The sequence below is a fragment of the Canis lupus genome, chromosome 20 (assembly GCF_003254725.2).
Source record: "Canis lupus dingo isolate Sandy chromosome 20, ASM325472v2, whole genome shotgun sequence".
NCBI lineage: Eukaryota > Metazoa > Chordata > Mammalia > Carnivora > Canidae > Canis > Canis lupus.
The window spans coordinates 53,895,235-53,919,413 of record NC_064262.1 but is presented as its reverse complement, the minus strand read 5'-3'; the positions used below and the strand labels follow the sequence as shown (position 1 = coordinate 53,919,413).

The 24,179-nt window shown below is 45.1% G+C and overlaps 1 protein-coding gene and 1 non-coding gene across 2 annotated transcripts; one reads left to right on the top strand and one right to left on the bottom strand.

Annotated features, from left to right (window-relative positions):
* The first annotated feature begins 6,425 nt into the window (after positions 1–6,425).
* LOC112667008 (U6 spliceosomal RNA) lies at positions 6,426–6,530 on the top strand. Its single transcript, XR_003141003.1, has one exon. It is a non-coding gene; the product is annotated as a U6 spliceosomal RNA (small nuclear RNA).
* An 11,782-nt stretch (positions 6,531–18,312) lies between these two features.
* Positions 18,313–22,509, bottom strand: TNFSF14 (TNF superfamily member 14). The gene is made up of 4 exons (XM_025458396.2): positions 22,171–22,509; positions 20,463–20,496; positions 20,158–20,199; positions 18,313–19,535 (listed from the first exon to the last, which is right to left on the bottom strand). Exons 1-4 carry the CDS (start codon positions 22,387–22,389, stop codon positions 19,108–19,110), a joined length of 723 nt encoding a protein of 240 aa, XP_025314181.1. The 5' UTR covers positions 22,390–22,509; the 3' UTR covers positions 18,313–19,107.
* Positions 22,510–24,179: the final 1,670 nt, after the last annotated feature.

The window sequence follows — 24,179 nt, the reverse complement described above, 5'->3', positions numbered from 1 at the left end:
CATAGTCTTCTCTTACTATACTTTTTATTTATGTAGAATCAGTAGTAATGTCCCCACATTCATTTCTGATTTTGGTAATTTGAGTCTCTTCTCTGTCTCTGCTCTCTTTCCCATGAATCTAGCTAAATGTTTGCAGTTTTTCTGATCTTTTCAAATAATAGATTTTTGGTTTTATTGATTCTCTCTGTTGTTTTTCTATTCTCTATTTTATTTGTGTCTGCTCTAACCTTTATTTTGTCCTTTCTTTTTTTTTTTTAAAGATTTTATTTATTTATTCATGAAAGGCAGAGAGAGAGGCAGACAGAGACATAGGCAGAGAGAGAAGCAGGCTCCATGCAGGGAGCCCAATATGGGACTCGATCTTGGGACTCTAGGATCATGCCCTGGGGTGAAGGCAGGTGCTCAACCGCTGAGCCACCCAGGCCTCCTTGTCCTTTCTTCTGATAGGTCTCAATGTAACTTGACATTCCGTTTCTAGTTCTTAAAGGTATGCATTGAAGTTACTGATTTTAGATCTTTTAAAAAATATGTACATTTACATTTATAAATATCTCTCTTAGTACTGCTTTTTCTGCATCCTATTCATTTTGGTGTGTTGTGTTTTAATTTTCATTCATTTAAAGATATGTTCTAACTTTTTTTTTTTATTTTTTATTTTTTTTTTTTAATTCATGATAGGCACACAGTGAGAGAGAGAGAGGCAGAGACACAGGCAGAGGGAGAAGCAGGCTCCATGCACCGGGAGCCTGACGTGGGATTCGATCCTGGATCTCCGGGATCGCGCCCTGGGCCAAAGGCAGGCGCCAAACCGCTGCGCCACCCAGGGATCCCATGTTCTAACTTCTATTATGATTTCTTGTTTGACACATTAGTTGTTTAAAATTATGTTGCTTAATTTCTATGTATTTGTGAAATTTCCAGTTTTCCTTCTATTATTCATTTCTGATTTATTACATTGTGATTGGAGGAAATACTCTATATGGTTCCAATCTTTAAAAATTTATTAAGACTTGTTTTGTGTCACAACATATGGTCTATCCTGAATAATACTGCATGTGCACTTTAGAAGGATGTGTATTCTGTTAGTGTTAGGCCAAGTATTCTGTATATGTGTGAAGTCTAATTGGTTTATCATGTTGTTCAAATCTTCTGTTTCCTTATTGATCTTCTACTGATTGTTATAGTCATTACTGAGAGTAGTGTGTTAAAGTCTACAACTACTATTGTCGAATTCTCTAGTCTTGCTTCAGTTCTTTCAATATTTGCTTTCTACATGTTGGGGTTCTTTTGTTAGGTGCATATGCGTTTATTATTGTTATATCTTTTTCTATTTTGAATCTTAATAGATATACAATATCCTTCTTTGTGTCTTGAGATCTTTTTGATTTAAGATCTATTTTGTTTGACAATAATATAGCTTCCCCAGCTTTCCTTTGGAATAATTTGGATGGAATATCTTTTCCCATCCTTTTACTTTTAACTTTTGTGTGTCTTTGCATCTAAAGTGAGTCTTTTGTGGACAGATGGAACATGTTTGTTGTTGTGTTGTTTTGCCAATGTGCCAATCTCTGCCTTTTAATAGGAAAGCTTAATCCATTTACATTTAAAGCATTTACTGATAAGGAAGGATTTCCTTCTGTAATTTGGCTATTTGTTTTCTGTATGTCTTACATGTTTTGTTCCTCATTTCTTCCATTATTGGCTCTAAAAAAATTTTTAGTTGATTTTTTGTAGTGTACCCATTTGATTTCTCTTATTTTTCCTTTTTCTTTATTTTTTTAAAAAAGAGTTATGTATGTATGTGTGTATGTATGTATGTATTTATTTATTTCAGAGAGAAAGTGAGAGAGAGCATCAGCATGGGAGAGCAGGAGCAGGATCAGTAATGGAGAGAGAGAGACAAACAGATTCTGCTTCACTGAATGCAGAGCCCAGTGTGGGCTCAGTGCTGCAGGCTTAATCCTAGGAAACTGGGACCATAACTTGAGCTGAAATCAAAAGTCCAATGCTTAACTGACTGAGTTACTCAGATGTTCATTCGTCCTTCCTTCCTTCCTTCCTTCCTTCCTTCCTTCCTTCCTTCCTTCCTTCCTTCCTTCTTTCCTTCCTTCCTTCCTTTTTCCTTTCCTTTCCTTTCCTTTCCTTTCCTTTCCTTTCCTTTCCTTTCCTCTCCTCTCCTCTCCTCCTTTCCTTTCCTTTCCTTTCCTTTCCTTTCCTTTCCTTTCCTTTCCTTTCCTTTCCTTTCCTTTCTTTCCTCTCCTTCTTTCCTTTCCTTTCCTTTCCTTTCCTTTCCTTTCCTTTCCTTTCCTTTCCTTTCCTTTCCTTTCCTTTCCTTCCTTTCCTCTCCTCTCCTCTCCTCTCCTCTCCTCTCCTCTCCTCTCCTCTCCTCTTCTCTCCTCTCCTCTCCCTTCCTTTCCTTTTCTTTCCTTTCCTAAAAATTTTATTCTCTTAGTGGTTACCTTAGGGATTACAATTAACATTTTAACCTCATAGTAATCTAGTTTTAATAATACCAAGTTATTTTCAATAGTATACATTTTGCTCCTCTGCATCTCTGTCCCTCCTCCTTTATGTCATTAGTGTCACAGATTGCATTTTTATTCATTGTGTTCCCCTTAACATATGATTATTGGATTGTGCATTTGCCTTTTAAGTGCAAGGTTGGTTTAACATTAAAAATCAATTATTATAATTTGTTACATGAACATAATAAAGGAAAAATGACATCATCTCAAAAGATAATGCAGAAAGCAATTGATCAATTCAGCATCTTTTAATGATAAAAACTTGCAGCAATCTAGCAATCTGCTAAAGAATATCACCAAAATATCTAAAACAACAACATAATTAAGGGTGGACAATTGAAATTGGAATTGTTATCACCACTTTTTATTAATATTGCACTGAGGTCCTAGCCAGTACAATAAAACATACAAACAAACAAAAAGAAGCAAAAGGCTTGAAAAAGAAGAAATAAAAGATTATATTATTGTGTAGGCAGATAACTAAAAGAAACTATAGGTAGATTTATTTTTTTAAAGATTTTATTTATTTATTCATGAGAGACACAGACAGAGAGAGAGGCAGAGACACAGGCAGAGGGAGAAGCAGGCTCCCTCTAGGGAGCCTGACATGGGACTCGATCCGCAGTCTCCAGGATCAGGCCCTGGGCTAAAGGTGGCGCTAAACCGCTGAGCCACCCAGGCTGCCCTATAGGTAGATTTAATAAAGGAATTTAGCAAGGTTACTGGATTAAAAATAAAAATACAAAAATCAATGGTGTTTTTATGTATCAACATCTCTAGAAAAAGACATTTGAAAATCATGCCATTTACAAGAGCATCAAAAAACATCAAAGACCTGTGACTAAATCTAAGGAAAGTAGTACAAGAAATTTACACACAAAACTTAACATGTTATTGAGGATATTAAGTAAAATCTAAATAAAAAGAAAGATATACTATGGTCATGGATTGAAAGACTTAAAATTGTGAAGACATTAGTTCTACACCAACATCGATTGATCTATAGATTCAATGCCATCTTAGCAATATTTCAGCAGGGTGTGTGTGTGTGTGTGTGTGTGTGTGTGTGTGTGTGTGATGCTGATTTAAGAAACACACGGAAATGCAAATAACCAAAAATAGCCAGGAAGATTTTCAAGAAGAAAAACAAAATGGAGTGTTACCCTTTCAGACATTAAGATCTATCATAAAGCCACAGGAATTTAGACAATGTGCTGTTAGTGCAAGGATGGACTGCAATCCAGGTGGATTTTAAATATAAAAGTAAAAGATAAAGTTTAAAGAAAGAGATTTATATTCTTACAGGAGAATATTTATTTATGTTAGAGTAAGCAAAGATTTTTAAAAGCAGAACACTAAAAATACTATAAATATAAAGGAAGTTATTAAAATGATCATTAAGTTAAATATTATTTTTTTTAAGATTTTATTTATTTATTCATGGGACAGAGAGAGAGACAGAGAGAGGCAGAGACACAGGCAGAAGGAGAAGCAGGCTCCATGCAGGGAACCCGATGCAGAACTTGATCCTGGGACTCCAGGATCACGTCCGGGGGGCCAAGGGCAGGCGCTAAACCGCTCAGCCATCCAGGGATCCCCATTAAATATTATTCTTATAATATTTTAAAAGTAAGATCTTCTGTTTTTCAAAAGACACCAGTTCAGAGAATGAAAAGGTAATCCACAGAGCGAGAAAGAAGATTTGCAAAAATATAATTGACAAAAGGTCTCACTTCCAGATTATATGAAGAGTTCCTATAAATCAAAAAGGAAAAGGGCACCTTGGTGGCTCAGTTGGTTAAGCATCTGCCTTCGGCTCATGTCATGATCCCAGGGTTCTGGAATCAAGCCTCACATCCTGGGATCAAGACTCTCCCCTCCTTGCTCAGGGGAGAGAGTCTGCTTCTTCCTCTCCTGCCCCCCTGCTCATGCTTTTTTTTTTTTTTTTCTCTCTTTTTCAAATAAGTAAAATCTTAAAAAAAAAAAAAAAAAGACAACTCATCTTTAAAAGGGCCAAAAGATGTGACCCAATATTTCACATAAAACAATATATAAATGGATAATAAACATGAAGGGATGCTCAACCATATTAACTATCAGGAAAATGCAGTTTAAAACTACAAGGGCGGGACACCTGGGTGGCTCAGAGGTTGAGCTTCTGCCTTCAGCCCAGGGCATGTTCCTGGAGACCTGGGATCGAGTCCCACATCGAGCTCCCTGCATGGAGCCTGCTTCTCCCTCTGCCTATGTCTCTGCCTCTCATGAATAAATAAATAAAATCTAAATAAAATAAAATAAAATAAAATAAAACTACAAGGGCATGGAGTGCCTGGTTAGATCAGTCAGTGGAGTTTATGGCTTGATCTTGAGATTGTGAATTTGAGCCCCATGTTGGGTGTAAAGTCCACTCCTAGATATATACTCAGCACAAATGTACACATATGGTCACTAAAAGACACAAGAAGGCACTGATTTCATTTATGAACTCATATGCAAAAGTTCTAATAAAAATATTAGTGAGCACTCAGTAAAGATATAAAGACGAATGGGCATAAGGAAAAGGTGCTCATGAATCATCAGGGAAATGCAAATCAAAACCAGTGAGATACCATCCCACTGCGTTACGATGGTTTCAATCCACCCAACACAAAATCCCAGACAAAAGACACCAGGCGCTGTTGAGGATGTGGAGAAACTGGCGCCCCTTGTGCACTACTGATGATGGAAATGCAAAATGGTGCCATGTTATGGAAAGCAGTGTGGAGGTTCCTCAAACGTTAAAATAGAACTACTTTACCATCCAGTAATCCTACTTCTGGGTATAAATCCCAAATAATTGAAATCAGGATCTCCAAGAGATACCTCCACTTCTATGTTCGTTGAAGTGTTATTTACAGAAGCAAAGGCATAGCGGATGAATGGATAAAGGATCCATGGTGTATACGTATCATGGAATATTGTTCAGCCTTAAGGAAGAAGTTAGGGCAGCCCGGGTGGCTCAGCGGTTCAGCGCCGCCTTCAGTCCAGGGCGTGATCCTGGAGACCCGGGATCGAGTCCCATGTCAGGCTCCCTGCATGGAGCCTGCTTCTCCCTCTGCCTGTGTCTCTGCCTCTCTCTCTCTCTGTGTCTCTCATGAGTAAATAAATAAAATCTTAAAAAAAAAAAAGAAAAGGAAGAAGTTAAATCTGCCACTCTCTCAAGCACATGAAATAAAGCAGAGGACAAAAGAACAAAGATGATTCCACTTATACAAGGGAACTGGTAAGTCAAGTGGATAGAGACAGAAAGTGGAATGATGACTTTCAGGGGCTGGGGGAGGGAGGGTTGGGAATTGGTGTTTAATGGGTATACAGTTTCAGTTATGGAGGCTGGGTAAGTCCTAGAGATCTATGATAAAGCACAATGCATATTGCTAACAATACTGTATTGTCTACTTAAACTTTTTAAATTAAAAAAAATATTTAATTATTTATTCATGAGAGACACAGAAAGAGAGGCAGAGACATAGGCAGAGGGAGAAGCAGGCTCCCTGTGGGGAGCCCAATGAGGGACTTGATCCCAGGACCCTGGGATCATGACCTGAGCCAAAGGCAGATGTTCAACCACAGAGCCACCCAGGCATCCCTACTTAAACTTAAAAAAAAATTAATATTTATTTATTTATAAGACAGAGAGAGAGAGAGAGAGAGCACATGAGCAGGGGGAAGGACAGAGAGAGAATCTTAAGCAGACCCCACGATGTTGAGCGCAGAGCTCCCTGCGGGGGTTGATCGCACCACCCTGAGATCATGACCTGAGTGGAAACCATGAGTGTGTCGCTTAACCAACTGAGCCACCCAGGTGCCCCTAAAATTTTTTTTTATAGAGGATGGCTCTTATACTAAATGTTCTTGTCATGCTTGCTTGAGCAGCACATATACTAAAACTGGAATGATACCAAGAGAAGATTCGCATCGCCACAGCACAAGGATGACACAAAAATTCGTGAAGCGTTCCATATTAAAAAAAAAAAGGTTTCATCACACATAAATAAAGAAGGAAAGAGGAAACTTTTAGAAGTGATGGTTAAGCTTGTGACATTGTGGTGATGGTTTCATAGGTGTTTACTTTTCTTTAAAATCATCAATATGTAGTATTAAACATATACAGCATTTTTGTACATAAGTCATACCTCAGTGAAATAAAATAAATGCAGGTTTTTTTTCTTTTTACATCACTAAAACAGAAAGTGAACTTACAATTCTTTGGTTATTTTTGTTGTTGTTAGCTTGTGATACTTGAATTGGTTTTTGTTCCTTTTGGTGAGTAATTTCCATTTTTGGAAGAATAGAAAAAACATATTTTTTTATCCTAAGAATGTTTTGGTCAAAGAGATGTCTTTAAATGAGATTATCTGTGATTTTGAATAAATATTACATGTTAAAAAAAAGGTCACCAAAAATCTCACTTTGGCTGCTGTGCGGAGAACAGCCTGGAGGGGGCGAGAGTGGATACAGGTAGAACCGTCAGGAGGCTTCAGGAGCTTTAGACAGGTTAAACCTCCACATGAAGGTGCCTGAGGAAATGGTTAAAAGAATAAGAACAGAAACCGTCATTTTCTGGGTAAGTAGAAGAAAAAAACTGGAATGAGAAAAAAATCCACAATAAAGCAAGGAGGGCGAGTAAAAGAAACAGAAAAGGAGAGATGGGGCGATTGGATGCCTCAATGGGTTGAGTGTCATGATCCAGGATCCCAGGGTCCTGGGACTGTCAGGCTCCCTGCTCAGCAGGGAGTCTGCTTCTCCCTCTCCCTCTGCTCCTCCCCACTGCTCATGCTCTCTCTCTAATAAAGAAATGAAATCTTAAATGAAAAAAAGAAAAGAAAAAGAAAAAGAGGGACAAACAGAAATCACAAAATAAATCCAAACCCATCAGTAATTGGAATGAACGCGGATGCTCTAAATCTCTGCCACCTGATAGAGTGGCCGGGGACCGTGGAGCACCTTGAAAGGTAGGCAGTCTGTGCTGAGATCCCTCCTGCGTCAGTGACAAATGCACTCCAGAATTTGGAGACCTGGAATGAAAAAAAGTGAAGCGCATCTTACTAATAATTTTATACCGATTACACCTCGAAATGAATAACATTCTGGGTACATTGCTAAATAAACTACATTATGAACATTCACCAGTTTATTTATTTATTTATTTATTTATTTATTTATTTATTTATTTTTTCCATTCACCAGTTTTTAGACTCTTAATTGTGGCTGCTAGAAAAGATTTAAATTACAGAGATGGCTCACCTTATGTTTATTTTGGACAGCATTGTTTTAAATACTCAAATTAAAATACAAATATTATCAGGCTGGATAAGAAAACTTAAGATCCAGCAACGTGTTGTTTACATTTAGACATGTAAGATGTAACCAGTTACTAGTTAAAGGATATAAACAGCCAGGGACGCCTGGGTGGCTCAGCGGTGGGGCGCCTGCCTTCCGCTCTGGTCATGATCCTGGCGACCGGGGATCGAGTCCCACGACGGGCTCCCTGCAAGGAGCCTGCTTCTCCCTCTGCCTGTGTCTCTGCCCTCCCCCCTCTCTGTGTCTCTCATGAATAAATAAATAAATCTTAAAAAAAAAAAAGGATATAAATAGCCAGAAAGAAAGTTGGTTTAGCCCTACAAATAACAGCACAGAGTTTAATGTAAAAGGCGTTACTAGATAAAACCACTAGAAAAACCATAAGTTTTAAGTGTATGCACTTAAAAAGTCTCAAAATAAATGAAGCAAAAATTGACAGAACTATTCAAACATGTGGGTAGTATGAATTGAGATGTGCTATTATGTAAAATGCTCTGCAAAAATCGAAGACCCAGAACGGAAAAAAAAAAAAAAGGACTAATGTAAAATATCTTGTATTAGATAATTATACCACTGAAGTCAGAGATTTTAAAAACACCCCTCTTGGACACCTGCGTGGCTCAGTGGTTAAGCATCTCCCTTTGGCTCAGGTCATGACCCTGAGGTCCTGGGATTGAGCCCCCCAGTAGGCTCCCCACAGGGAGCCTGCTTCTCTTTCTGCATGTGTCTCTGCCTCTGTCTCTGTTTCTCATGAATAAATAAATAAATAAATAAAATCTTAAAAAAAAAAAGAAACCTTGTAGGTTTCAAGGATGAGTGTGGGCATTTTGTTCATTGCCACAAGGGGTAATAAAGAGGCATGAGAAGCCCTAACCTTATGGAAAAGGCAAAAGTCAGAAAATGTTTATTAACAGAGCAGAACACACGGTATGCAATGTTTCCATATCCAGATGAAAATAGTTACATATCAAATTTATGACATGAAACCAAAGGAAACTTTTAGAGGAAAATCTGCAGCCTTAAAGTGAAAATCAGTGAGCTACGTATTGAACTGAGGGTCAGAAAAGAACAATAGAATAAACACATAGAAAGTAAAGAAAGAGCCAAAATAAGGGCAGAAAATTTAGAAAACAAACATAATAAAAAGGGCAATATTTCTTTTTTTTTTCTTTTTTTTTTTGAAAAGTAGAGAAGATAAACTTCTGGTGACACTGATCAAGGAAAATAAAGAAAAAAAAAGGTGCAAATCAGAATTATTTACGACGAGAAAGGGAACGTAAGCATGGGGCTGTAGAGGCCATAAGACGGCACAAGGAATGATTTTATTCACCAATATATCTATTCAACCATGATTGGGACAATGTAGATAAAATATAAAAAACAAGCCAAGAAGAAATACCAAGTCTAAAAAAGTCATTAAAGAAACTGAATAATAAAAACCTTCCTCTCCCATAAAAAAAAAAAACCCTTCCCACGAATAAGATGCCAGATCTAGATGTTTTTACAAGCGAGTTTTACAAATATCTGTGTGACTAATAATGTTAACAGTATGCAAACTATTTCAGAATACAGAAAAAAAAGGATACCCAGGTGTTCTTTTGTTTTTGTTTTTGTTTTTAGAGAGAGTCGACGAGGAGGGGCAGATGGAGAGGGCGAGAGTGAATTTTCAGAAGGCTCCATGCCCAGCACAGATCCCAACACAGGGCTCAATCTCATGACCCTGGGATCATGACCTGAGCCACAACCAAGAGTTGGATGCTTTAACCAACTGGGCCACCCACGTGCTCCAACACCCAGTTTTCTTTTTTCTTTTTTAATGAGGCTAGCCTTGCCTTAATACCAAAACCTGACCAAGAATAGTATGAGTCAGAAAAATCATAGACCATCTTCCTCCTTCGCACAGATGCAAAAATCCTACCTACAATATCAGTAAATTGAATCTAGCAATGTATTAAAAAATACACCCTGATCAAGTTGGATTTTTTCCAGAAATTAAAGGTTGGATAATTAACATTAGAATACTGATGTCCATAATTCACCACATTGTCAATCTCAAGGGGAAGAATTCTGTAATACTTTTCAGATTATGTGATACAGAGAAAACATATAATAAAATTCAACCTTTATTCATGATTTTTGCAAAACCTCTTAGCAAATTAGGAATAGGAGGGGATTTCCGTCATCTGGTAAGGGCTACCTAAAAAACCCAGCAGCAGATCCATCTTTGGTGGGGAAACCGGGAAAACATTCATTTAAAGATCAGAAACAAGACAAGGATGTTGAGTTTTCCAATGTCATTGTGATGGCTACAAACATCATCTATTTGGTCAAATCCCAAACTTCATCACTTTAGGCTTTTGGAGATCGATGCAAGAGACTCATAGGTTCCCACCATCTCTCTTGGGAAGGAAAGAATATACAAAACCAACGACTCCTTAACTAGGAAAAGAGGCAAGGGAGATAGTCAACCCTTGAACAACATAGGTTTGAACTGCGTGAGTCCACTTACATGCATTCTTTTTCCAAAACATATATTGGAAACATTTTTGGAGATTTGTGACAATTTGAAAAAAATATGCAGATGAACTGGGTAGCCTCGAAATATGGACAAATTAAGAAAAAGTTAGGTATGCCATGAATGCATAAAATATATGTAGATAAGTGATCTATTTTATCATTTGCTATCATAAAATGTACAGAAATCTGTTGTAAAAAGTTAAAATTTATCAAAACTTAGGCGCATGAAAAAAGAAACAGAAAAAAACTTAGGCGCATGAACACAGAACGTACGTGGGGCCATGCACAGCGTATCCTTATGTAGGCCTAAGATAAGTGATATTTAATGTAAAATTATTAATGTATTAGTTTTCTGACTTTTATAACTTCGCTTTCAAAGAATTGGAGGAACTGCGAATCAGCCTATCATCACACGTTTTTTAAAAAGTGCAATAAGGTCTCTGATGCTGTATTATGAACATAATCGTATTAAAATTTTATAATAGGGGATCCCTGGGTGGCGCAGCGGTTTAGCGCCTGCCTTTGGCCCAGGGCGCGATCCTGGAGACCCGGAATCGAATCCCACATCGGGCTCCCGATGCATGGAGCCTGCTTCTCCCTCTGCCTATGTCTCTGCCTCTCTCTCTCTCTCTCTCTCTCTCTCTCTCTGTGACTATCATAAATAAATAAAAAATTAAAAAAAATTTATAATAATTCATTTATTAGTGTATAGGCTGGGCTACAGTGAAGCAACTGTATCTGTTACACTAGGCCACCCCAAAGCAATCTTATTGCCACCTCTTTGTTACAAATGCATGAATCATGATTCCTGTTAAGAAATATGAATTTCTTTTTCATATTATCTTTTCACTTTGGGTGTCTAGTATTAGTAATATGTATCGATCTGAAGTGTGTGTGGTGTTTTTTTTTTTTTTTGGTCATATAAAGTAACATTGATGTAGGTACTAATAGATGATTGGTCTTGTAAAGATCTGATGTAAACTTACGGTATCGATAAATACAGTGCAAGACTGTACATGTATTTTCTATTCCTTATGATTTTCTTAATAACATTTCTTTTTCTCTAACTTACTTTACTGTAAGAACACAGTGTATAATACGTAGAACACAGAAAATATGTGTCAATCGATTGTTTATGTTATCAGTAAGGCTTCTAGTCAACAGTAGGCTTATAGTAAAGTTTTTGGGGAGTCAAAAGTTATACGTGGATCTTTGACTGTGTTGCGGAGGGTCAGTACTCCTAAACTCCAGGTTGTTCAAGGGTCAACCATAATAATATCACCAACAGTGGCCAGTATTTACTGAACACTTAGTATGTACCAGAAACCACTCAACTAAACCTTAACATGTTTTCACTGTGCTCAAGTAGTGTGTGTGTGGGGTTGTATTATGAGGTGTGAGGTAGTGGAGATATTATAATCCCTAATTTTCTTTTTAAAAATATTTTATTTATTTATTCATGAGAGACACACACATACAGAGAGTCAGAGACACAGGCAGAGAGAAAAGGAGGCTCCATGCAGAGAGCCTGATGTGGGACTCGATCCCAGGACTCCAGGATCACGCCCTGGGCCAAAGGCAGGTGCTCAACTGTGGAGCCACCCAGGTGTCCCTAATCCCTAATTTTCAAACAAAGAAACAGAGAGAGAGGTTTAAGCCAGTTACTTAAGGTCACTCAACCAGTAACTGAAGTAAATATTTAGATCAGAAGAAGGAAGGGAAAAAGATCTTACATTATGATTTCAAAATCATTATTCCTCCCTGCATGGGATCTTTGAAGTGACTGGTCCCATGTTCTATAGCTGGGGAAACAGGCTCAGTCAGGTAAAGGGACCCGACCAGGGTGACATGGGGGAGGGAGTCCCTTAGGTGTAGAGCAAGTCAGTCCTCAGGGACAAGTGTTGGTGAGAGTGTCCTGAAGTAGGAGGCAGGGTGGGTCATGGAGGAGAAACGGTGGGGGAGGCAGGGAGGCTGGGTGGAAGTCTTGGATTTGAGGTCCCAGGATGGAGGTCAACGCATACAAGCTCAGAACCCTTCTCGAGCTCTCGCGTGAGGGGCACCCAGGACCTATAAGAGGGGGGCCACCTGCACAAAAAGTCATGATGGGGGCATTCATGACAGTATTTTGTATAATATTATGAAACAACCTATGTCTCCATCGATAGGGGAGTGGATAATAAAATGGGGTCTATGCATACACTGGAGTATCATGTGGTAGATTTAGGAAAGAGATTTAGGCAAAGGCTCTGGGATTAGAAGCCTCCATAATTTCCTAGATGAAGGACTCTGGGCCAGTTGCTTCACTTCCCAATGCCTCAGTTTCCTCTTCTAGTAGTCAGGGGACAATAATAATATTGACACCACAGCATGGTGGTGAGGGTTTAGAGAGATAATGTATGTCTGGCACTTGGCCCTTGGAAGTCACTGAGCAGGTCAAGTATTGTTAGTAAGCTTTTGCTGTGGATAAGGTCAAGTGGAAGCCTCCCAAATCCTTCTCCTCCACATCCCTTGCCAATCAAGGTAGTAAACTAAATGCAGTCTTGCATCACAATACAAGGGCAGAAATCAGTGCCACTCTTGAAGGTCTAAAGGTATGGTGACCAGGGTCTCTGACCCCTCAGGGGTGAGGAACTGGGTCACCTCATTGGACAAGCCACCTAGAGGAACAGAAGTGCCAGCTGAAGTGGAAGGGAATCCAGAGGGAATGGTTGGGGAGGGAGATGATGAATAGTTGGAGTTGCTCGATTCAGTGGCAGCAGTGGATGATTCCACTTTCTGTCTGGGAGAGAGATCAGCAAATCTCCCGCAGTAGCTATCCCAGCATGTGGCCAACCTCCCTGCAAAGCACATGGATCCAAGTGGCGTAGGGGTGGACCATCCCGGATGCCCCGAAGTACCTCCCAGCTCCCTCTGCGTCAGCTTGCTGTCGTTACTGGGACACATTGCTGCAGACTTAGAGGCTTAAAACAACATGAATCTCTGAGTGTACAGTTCAGGGCTAACGTCAAAATGTCAGCAGGGCTGCATTCCTTCTGGAGGGTCTAGGGGCGAATCCGTTCCTTTGTCTTTTCCAGCTTCTGGAGGCCACCTGACTTCCTCAGGACTGGTGGGAGTAGGAGAGGTGGTGTCTAGGTATGCTAGGGCTGCCGCAACAGACCAAGTAGCTTAAACATCAGAAATGCATTTTCTCACAGTTCTGGAGGCTGAAAGTCTGAGATCAAGGTGTCAGTGGGACCGGTTCCTTTTGAAGCTTCTCTCCTTGGGTTGTAGATGGATGACTTCTCCCTGTGTCCTCCCGTGGTCATCCCTCTGTGTGTGTCTGTGTGCTAATCTCCTCTTCTTATAAGACATAGGTCGTATTGGATTAGTGTCTACTTTGATAACCTTATTTTATGGGGGGGGGGGTTCCTGGTTGGCTCACCCGTAGGGATGCAACTCTTGATCTCAGGGTCATGAGTTCAAGCTCCATGAGCTCCATGTTGCGCATAGAATTTACTTAAAAAAAAAAAAAAAAAAAAAACAGAAACAAAAACAATACAGTAGCCCTTATTTTTTTTTTTTTTTACCTTAGTCTTCTCTTTAAAGGTCCTATTTCCAAATGCAATGAGATTCTGAAGTACTGGGTATGAATTTGGGGGGACACAGTTCAGTACCTGTAACAGGGTGGGAAGTTCCTATGCCCTTCTTTATGGAACCAAAAAAAAAAAAAAAAAAAAAAGAGAGAGGCCTGGGTTAGGGAAAGTTCCCCAGAGCTATTCTAGGGGCCCTCAAAACCAGAAGAGGCTTGAGTCCTGCTCTTCATTACAGAGCCCAGAGAGTTTGCAGGTCCCCAAAAAGGAAATGACTTGATGGTGTCTCTGGGCAGTTGAAGCCACAGACAGCCTCAAAGAGCTTCCGGTGCCTCAAGCTGGCTGAAAATCAGCCCTGTGAGCAAAGCTCAGGAGTAGCAGAGAATGCAGCAATCTTGATAGGTCACAAGTATGAAAATGGAAGGCTGACAGGTGAGCAGCAGACTGACGGTGGGCAGGTGGACCCATGGCTTGAGAATCAGATGGCTCCCTCCCTTACCCTTAATGTCGGGGCCCTGCCTAAGCTCGCTGGAATTGTGGCAGTCTTGGGAAAGGGGCATGTGGGCAGGGACAGATAGTTCTCAGCATCCTGGCCCACAGGGATCTTTGCACAAAGTAAGTTGCATTGAGAACAAACAAGAACTTAAATTATTTGCACTCCTTGCGCATTGTGATTTCTATATGCTACACGTGTGTCAGGGTTTTGGGCTCTGACAGATGCAACTCTGATAAAAAAAGATTCTGGGCAAACCTTTCCTGCGGAAGGAATGAAGCCCTGCTGACACATTGATTTTAGGCCCAGAAGGCTCATTTCTGACTTCTGATTTCTAGAGCTATGATAAATTGCTAGTATTTTGAGCAGCAGCAAGAAATGAGTACAACCATGAATACCCATTCTTCCTGAAACTCGTGGTCATCTCAGGCTTTCATTTATTTTCTCACCTGACAGAGAACTGACTTCACCTCTCTGTGCCTAGATTTCTCCACTCATAAGATGAGTGTTACACCACTTCCTACCCAACGATCATTATGACAATTAAGTGAGTTATTGTGAGTTAATGAACTTAGCGCAGTGTCTGGCATGCGGTGAGTACATTAGAAGTATGACCTATGGGCAGCCTGGGTGGCTCAGCGGTTTAGCATGATCCTGGAGACCCGAGATCGAGTCCCACGTCGGGCTCCCTGCATGGAGCCTGCTTCTCCCTCTGCCTGTGTCTCTGCCCCTCTCTCTCTCCTCTCTGTGTATTCTCATGAATAAATAAATAAAATCTTAAAAAAAGAGAAGTATGACCTATAATTAATGATCCTTATTACTTTAAGAGAAACAACTACAAAAGCATGATGCTGAAAGGCAATTGACATTTAGCCTCCGTGTGGGAGACAATGAGGAGTGGTGGAGACCACGGTGAGCTGGTGAGCCCATGCCTTATCCAATAGGGACAGCCACTGCCCAGCCTCAGTTGTTGTTCACAGCTTCCAAATTTCCAAGAAAATCCATAAATTCGGATTTCTCCACACACAACATTTTGTAATGTTTAAATATTGGCTGTCAATTTCCATATTGAAAACACTCTTGTCACTGACCTTGGTCTCTGAAACTAATAATACAGTATATGTTAATTAATTGAGTTTAAATTAAATAAAAGAAAAAAACCCCCACACAATTTGGGGCATCTGGGTGGCTCAGTCCATAGAGCATCCAACTCTTGATCTCAGGGTCATGAGTTCAAGCCCTACATTGGGCAGAGAGGCTACTTAAAAACAAACAACAGCAAAAAAACAACCTAGTGACTAGATGTGGGCTGTAGATGTAAGGTCACCTTCGATGTAATCACTGAAAAGAATCTGAGCTTTAAATGTGCATATGATTACAACTATGCTTACAAAAGGAATATCTACTAAGGATTAAAGAACTCACTGTGGGCCAAACTCTGGAAAACTGCTTAGACACTCAAGTCATTTCATCTCACAATAACCAAGGTAGGGTAGAGGCCACTATTCATATTCTTTTACAGATGAGGAAACTGAGGCCCAGAAAGGCCAAGGATGGATCCCAAGAGCCCCCAGCTGGGAAGTAGGAGAGCAAGGATTCGAACCCTGGTGGCCTGGCTTCCCTGAAAAACCTATTCTGTCTCTCTGAGACAATGCATCCCAGTACTTGAACCCAAGTGATATTTAGCAGGAAGGACATAGCATTATAATACAAAATTAATAAATGATTTATCATCTTTACTTTTACTTCTACCACCTCTGGGTCTTGGCAAGAGATGAAGGGAGAGCTTTCCAGGGGCCGGGGAAGGGCCAGGATGTAGACCTCTGGTCTCGAGGAAGAGCCAATTGTGGGGGAAGGTGATCTCTGAACAGATGCCTGAACGCGGGATGTGAAAGCGGAAATCAAGCAGATAAACTTCTCAGAAGTTGTAAAGTAGGTCAGTGGCCTGGGCTGGGGGCATCCTGCCCCATGCCCTATCTGATATCAAGCTGGGGTCTAGGTGTCCTACTGCACCAGCCTCTACACCTGCAGGGCTCTCTGTGCCTCCTCCCTCCTTCTCCCCTCCATCTTCCTCTCCCCTCCTTCTCTTTCCATCTCCCTCCTACCCTACCCTACCCATCCTCTTACCCACCCTCTCTTCTTCCGCTTGCTCCTCCACCTCAGGGCTGGGAGGCCCCTCCCAGGAATGATCTTTGGAGGCTAAACTTAGTGAGAGGTTCCATCCCCAGGCGGAAGTTGGTGGCTGCTGGTGGCTTTGTAACTACGCCGTCCCCACACCTTGGTCTCATCAAAGCCACGGAAATAGAAAAATGGTGACAAGAGTAAAGGAAACTCCAGCAGGGGCTGAGGCCGGGCATCTGGGGCTGCCCCACCTCCCACCAGTCCTCAAGGGCAGAGAGGCGCAAAGCTGTGTGCTCTTGGTGGAAGTGGAGTCCAACATCCCTCCTCTACATCTGGAACGTGAGGGCAACAATAGCCCCTGCCCAGGTACGTATGTAAAGGTGTGACTCACGCAAGATGCCTGGCATAGGGAAAGTGCCTGACAAAGGCTGTTCTTGATATTTCTAAATCACTTATGTCACTCGCGCACTTAGGGAGCTCTTACCACGTACCAGGCACCATAGCCAATGGCTGTTTCCGTGACTGATCTGATGGAGTCTTTACAACAGACCTAGGGGTGAGGACTGGTGTCACCTCCCATTTTACAGATGAGGAAACCAAAAAGGGATGAGACTTGCTCAGGGTCACGCAGCAGCAAGTGGCAGAGTGGAATTGGAACCCAGGACCATCTGGTTTGCAAAGCCTGCTTCCTTCTCCGCTGTGGCGGGCCGCAGGACGACAGTAGCCACAGTAGCGACAATGATCCATCCACTTCTGGGGGCTGAGCCCTTATTTTCAGGTCCTAGGCACCAACATCTCCCTCTGGCCACACCAGGGTATCTGCTCATTTGTACAGACCGTCTGATTTGTGTGTGTATCCTTATCTGTCCCCCCCCACCCCACACTTTCCCCGAGCTCCTACTTGCTCCAAGCTTCCAGCTGGCTGGTTAGACTACCACTCTGTTCCGGACAGACGGACAGACGTCTGCAGTAAGAGTGCCTGGCAGGGTGTAGCCTCTACTTCTCCAGCGCTGGAAGACTCGAGGGGGAGGGGAGGAGCTGACCCAGGCATGAGATCTCTGGTACCCCCACCCCCCACACTGCCCCGAGCTTCCTGCAGGGAGCTGGGCCAGCTGGGTTCAGTTTTCTTATCTGTAAAGTGACCTCCGTGGGTGATTCAATCTATCCCTCTGCCTCTATGAGCCACCCTTCCCCTGAGAATAGATGGACCCAGGTGGCAACATTTACCATTTATTTCCAAGACCTGTGGTCAGGGAGCCCAGGGCTTCAGACAAAGTCTGGTCCTCATCCCAGGATGTATTCATCTTGGCTAGGAGGAACCTTAGACTGCGTGTGTGTGTGTGTGTGTGTGTGTCTGTGTGATGGGTGTGACTGTGATGCAGTCCAATGTGACGAGCACCTATCCCATGTGTCACACTTGGTGTGGCTGTATGGCCCCCGTGGGTGACTGTGGTTATGATGATGACTTGTGCGTGACTGTGTCATACGTGGTTGTCACACACTGTGACTGAGTGTGATGCTATGACTTGTGTGTAGTTGTGCAGGAATCTGATGCCTTGTGTGCCTCAATGCAGATGTGAAAGCGATCATGGAGCTGTGTGATTCTGTGATGCTACAGGTGTGTCTGCATTCTCTCTCTCTCTCTCTCCCTCTTTCCCCTTTCCCCTCCTTCCCCTCCCTTCCTTCCTTCCTTCCTTCCTTCCTTCCTTCCTTCCTCCTTCCCTCCCTCCCTCCCTCCCTCCTTTCTTTCTCTCTGTAAACATTTTCCAAGCACCTGCCATGTGCCAGGCCCTGACCTGGGTGCTGAAACACAGCCGTGATGTCCTAGTGGGGTGTGAGTGCTCGGCGGTGTTGGGATCCAACCAGCCAGTCGGTGATACGTTGGTAGCCAGAAACCAGTTGTGTTGGGAGTAACGACACCAGGGAACTGGCAGACGCTACAAAGCCTCTTCCCTCCTGGGAGAGCTGGTCGCCAAACAGTTACGGGCACATCCGCGCGCCAAGTCTCTGCGAGGAACCCCTACAGGACCCGCAGGGGGTGTGGCCACACAACTGCGTGTGGATCTTGAGTTCGTGACTGTGGCCATGGGTGGGCCTGGGCTGGGCTGTCCACATGGGTGAGTCCTAACGATGACTCTCCCTACAACCGCCCACACTCATGAGAGTGGGGGACAGTGAGGCTTCCTGTCCTCAGCCAAGCCCCTGGACCTACAAGTCCCATTCTTCTCTGAATCAAAAACATAAATACCCACCCCTCACCCCTTCTTCCTGAATATCAGGCATATGAGCTTTCTCCCCCTGTTGGGGACCTCCTGACTCCCAAGTCTCTGGGTCTTTGTCCTCAGTATTGTCCATGGCAGGGTCTGTAGATTTCTTTGGTGCCCCAGAGGTGCCAGCTGGGTCTGCAGCCTTCAGGGGTGGCTAGGTCCTCGGCCCCTGGAGGTGCCCGCCGGGCTCTTTGCTTCCTGAGTTTTGGGTCCCCAGGGCACCCTCTGAGTCACTGTCTGTCAGACCCCCATTCAGTCCGTTGGCAGCCCTTCCTTCACACCATGAAAGCCCCAAAGTAGGAGTGGGTGCCATCGCGGAGTCGGACCAGGCGCTCGTCGGGCACACGGACCAGCACCTCCTCGCCCGCGTCCAGGTGCACCACTCCCCCCAGGAAGCTGCTGTCCCACCACACGCGGGGGCTGGTGGCTCTCCCACAGGGCGACCGCCGGCTGACCAGTAGCTCCAGCTCCTTGGGGTAGCGGGGTGTGCGCTTGTAGAGGCCGTGAGTGATGGGCAGGCCGCTGCTCAGCCCCTGCGGGCAGCCCACGCCTCCCAGCTGCACCTTGGAGTAGATGTAGTAGTAGCCGGCCCGGGCGATCACCAGGGAGCCCTCGCGGTAGTTGAGGCCTCGCAAGAAGGCCAAGCCCAGCTTTGTCTCCCAGAGCAGCGGGCCCCCACTGCCCGTCAGGCTGGAGTTGGCCCCTGGGGATGGAGACAGAGGGTCAGCACGTGTCCCTCCCTGGGTGAGACAGGGTGATGGCGACCCTCCCGTGTTAGTCCTTCTGAGAACCTTATACACGTTAGTTCACTTTATCCTCACTTTGCAGGTAGAGAAACTGAGGCACCCAGGGGCAAAGTCACTTGCTTCTTATACATCTTAGCTCATGCCCCCTCCCCTCCCGCAGGTGGGAAAACTGAGGCATGGAGCAATTAAGCAACCGGCCGAAAGCATCAAAAACGGTGAGTGGCAAAACCAAGGACCAGAGACAGAACCACCCTGGTCCAGAAGCCTAATAATCTCCATTTTCGTCAGTGTCTCTCTCTCTCTCTGTAAAATGGAGATATGAATCGTGCCTCCTTCGGGTGTAAGGAATGAACATGCCCAGAGTGTGTCACAGTACGTGTGACACGGTGAGCACCACGTAAGGGTGTATTCAATAAATGAAATGAGACACTGCCCGGGTGCAGGCAGTGTCTGTGTTCTGGGCGAGGCTGTGAATAAATTGTGATGGATGCGTGGATCCTCATGTTGCCATCTGGTCTCCCCAAGGACACCCTGCCCCTCCCCTCCTTCCCCCGTGCCAGGCCCCGGGGTCCCCCTCACCTGTGAGGTGTGCAGCTGGGCTGGCCTGGTGGGACCTCCGCTCTGGAGAGGGAAAGGGTGAGAGGTTAGCGATGGAAGCAGTGGGGGGCGAGGGCCAGCCTCCCGAGGGGTCATCAGGTCTACCTCCTGGCGTCAACCCCACCCTTTCCGGAGTGGCCCAGACTTCTGCTTCTCGGGCCTGGGGGAGGGGCACCTGCAGGGCTCAGATCAGTTGTGCAAATCACATTGGGCAATGGGCTGAGGGGGCGGGGGCAGCGTGGGAACCATCCCACCCTCCCTCCCGGGGGCCCAGGACCCTGACTCACCTTGAGTCAGCTGTTTCCAGGCTGCATCTCCATCCTGAAAATGCAATGGAGCCGGTGGTGAGGACCTGCGTGGCCCACGCACTGGCGTCCTCAGGCTCGTGGCTGTGAGCTGCACACAGACTACAGGTACAGACGCCACCCAGGGCCACGTGCACACCCCCGCCCCACCAAGCAGCTTCAGCTTTGCCCTCTCGAAATAGACATGTGAATGAATGGTGCTATTTAGGGTCCAGTGAATTCACCGGGGCTGGGGTAGGGGTAGGGTAAAGCCATTCCGGTGCCCTGCACATAGGAGGTACTAGGTAAGGGTTAATTAAAGAGTCAGGGACAACTGGGTGGCTCAGCAGTTCAGCGCCTGCCTGCCTTCCGCCCAGGGCGTGATCCTGGGGTCCCAGGATCGAGTCCCACATCGGGTTCCCTGCATGGAGCCTGCTTCTCTCGCCGCCTGTGTCTCTGCCTCTCTCTCTCTCTCTCTCTCTCTCTCTCTCATGGATAAATAAATAAATAAAATCTTTTAAAAAAATAAATAAAAGATTTTTATTTATTCATGAGAGACACAAAATAAAGGATTTTTTATTTATTCATGAGAGACACATTGAGAGAGAGAGAGAGACAGAGACACAGGCGGAGGGAGAAGCAGGCTCCATGCAGGGAACCCGATGTGGGACTCGATCCTGGGACCCCAGGATCACGCCCTGGGCGGAAGGCAGGCAGGCACTAAACTGCTGCGCCACCCAGGCGTTCCTAAATAAAATCTTTTTTTTTTTTTAAAGAAGTAATATTACAGATACACGGACATTCAGGTGGCAGGACACGTGGACATTAATGCCAACAAGCGGATATGGATGGACATGTGGCATAGAGCACAGACTTGGACACTCGTGTGACACACGACAAGGCACACGTGGACTCGGATACACGGGCACATGGTTTATGGATCCCTGTGGGTCTGTGTGCAAGGCCAACACATGGGCCACGGACAGGCCAGTCCGTGGACACTTGGGCACACAGGCGCGGGATAGCAGCACGGGTTCCCGTGCCGGACATGCACATATGGCCATCGGGTGCAGCCATAAGGTGAAATGACCTGGGGAGACACAGGACACGGAAGGCCAAGGCCGCATGGCAAACAGACAGAGACAGCCACCGCCAACGGCACACTGCTGCAGGGAGAGGTTCTCACAGACTCGGACCAAGAGGATTAGTGGCGGTCCCCACAGTGGGGGTCAGGGCACGGCTGACAATACCTAGCAATGTCCGAATGCCCGTTCCGGGGGTTGCCGGCAACAAGACTATGTTATGAGCATAAAACCTGCTGAGAGACCAGATTTTTCTTTGTGGCCACCACGAGGAGAAATGGTAATTACGTGACAGCGCAGAGGTGTTGGCGATCGTGTTGCGGTACAAATACGTTGCACGCCTTAGATGACAGAGTATTTAAATCTCCATTAAAAAAAAATGCCGGTTTTGATTGATTGAACACCTGCCTCGGGCCCCCGCCGCCGGGCGCCACACCCGCGACACCGTGTCATCCCTGTCGGGTGGGCACTCTTATTTCCACAGCCATTTAACAGACGAGGAAATTGAGTTTCGGAGGGGTGAGCTGACTCGCCCTGGGCTGCTCTTGGTCTGTCTCCTGTCTTGCACACACACGTGCACCCAGTGACACAGAAGCCCCCCCCCGCCCCGAGCCCCGAGCCCCACTCACCAGCAGGGGTGTGACCATCTCCCCGAGGCGCCAGTGTAGCCGGAGTAGGAACCAGCCCTGGACGGCCAGCCCGGCCACCAGCAGCAGCAGCAGCAGGCCCAGGCCCAGCTGGGCCACGCTGCAGGGCCGGCTCCGGCGCCTGCGCCCCAGCCTTGTGAATGGGATGTCTGTCTGTCCGTCCACCACGAACACGGAGGGTCGCACGACGGGCTCCTCCATGCCTGAGCAGATGAGGTCCCGAGACGCCCCGGGAGCTGGGCTAGCGCGGCTGGGTCCCTGAGGGCAAGGAGGAAACCACAATTGCCCAATGCTCCTGGGCTTCCCACGCTGCAGACAGGCGCCCGTGGGTCCCGGGGCTGCCTTTAGAGCGGGGTTCAGCCCCTCCCCTTTCCCCACTGGCCCTCCTCTTCTTCCTGTCCCCCCACCCCCAGGCTGGCCCCATCTTACTTTCACTCATGCAGCCTCTCACACTTTCCAGGGGCATCTGAAGATGTGACTCAGGTAGGGATGGAGAGGGGAGGCCCCAGCTTTTCCCTGAGGCCGCTTCTTTGTTACGAAATATTTATAGAGCATTTCCCGCGTGCCAGGCACTGTTCTAGGCTTGAGGGCACGGCCGTGGACAAGAGAGACAAAAGTCCCTGGTCTTATGGAGCGCCTACTCCCCTTAACAATGAGCCTGGTAAATAAGAAAATACTATACAGCATGTTAGTTAGATGGTGGTAAGAGCAGTGGGAAATACGAGAGTGGTTTTTGTGTGTGTGTGTGTGTGCACGTGTGTATATTGTGTTCAATGCATGTGTGCATGTGTGAGCATGCCTGTATGCATACATATGCACACGTGTGGGTGTATGCAGGTGTGTGCATCCACCCGGGATGTATGCAGGTGTGTGCATATGGGCATGTGTATACTGTGTATATGTGTGCAGGTGCAAGCGTGCCTGTATGCGTACATAGGCACTCATGCAGGTGTATGTAGGTGTGTGCATGTGTATGTGTGTAGGTGTGAGCATGCTTGTATGCATACTTATGCACACATGTGGGTGAAATGCACACAAGTGTGTCCCAGTGCAGGCATATGTGTGCCTGTGTGTGTGCATAAGCATGCACATGTGTGTGTGTGCATGTGTGCATGCATGCATGCAAGTTTTAATGGGAACTCAGAGTCAGTGCTGGAACCACTGGTCACCAGGCTAAGACCCAGGCTTGGAAGGCGTCCTGAGGGCACCCGGAATTGGCCTGAGTAGCTCTCTCTTTTTGCTGAAATCCCACCTTTCAGCGAGCCCTGGTGATTCAGTCTCCAAGGCCCGTCTCAATCCAGCCACCTGTGAACATACCCACTGCTACCACCTTCCCCAGGGCTGTGGACCGCTTCTGTCCCTCCCTCCATTCTTATGGTGAGGTCCTGGTTATCAAAGTGCTGGTATTTGGAGGTGGAGCCTTGGGAGAGGGGATGAGGTCACAAGGGTGAAGTCCTCCAGAATGGGATGAGTGCCCCTACTGGGCACTCTCTCTCTGCCTGGTGAAGATCCAGCCAGAGGGCTGCTGTCTGCAGGCCAGGAAGAGAGCCCTCACCAGAGCCCGACCGAGCTGGCACCCTCCTCTCAGACTTCCAGCCTCCAGAACTGTGAGAAATAAATGTCTGTTGTTTAAGGCCCCCAGTGTAGGGTTGTTACAGTGGCCAGACTGCGCTGAGACCCCAGGGCAACCCACCTCTTCTGGCTTGGGCTCTTACACTCTTATCTTCTCTTTCCCTCTAGCCACCTCGTAATTCATTCTCTGCCCTCTACCTAGTGTGAGATTGCTTATTTCATTTTATTTTATTTTATGGAGGCAAAATTCACATAACATAAAACTAACCTTTTTTAAGGTGAGCAACTCGGTGGCATTTAGGATATTTACAATCTCAGACAACTCTATCTAGTTCCCAGGCATTTCTGGTGCCTTGAAAGACAAGCCCCTTCCCAGCCCCTGGCAACGGCAAGTCAGCTTTCCTGCTCTGGGGAGTCAC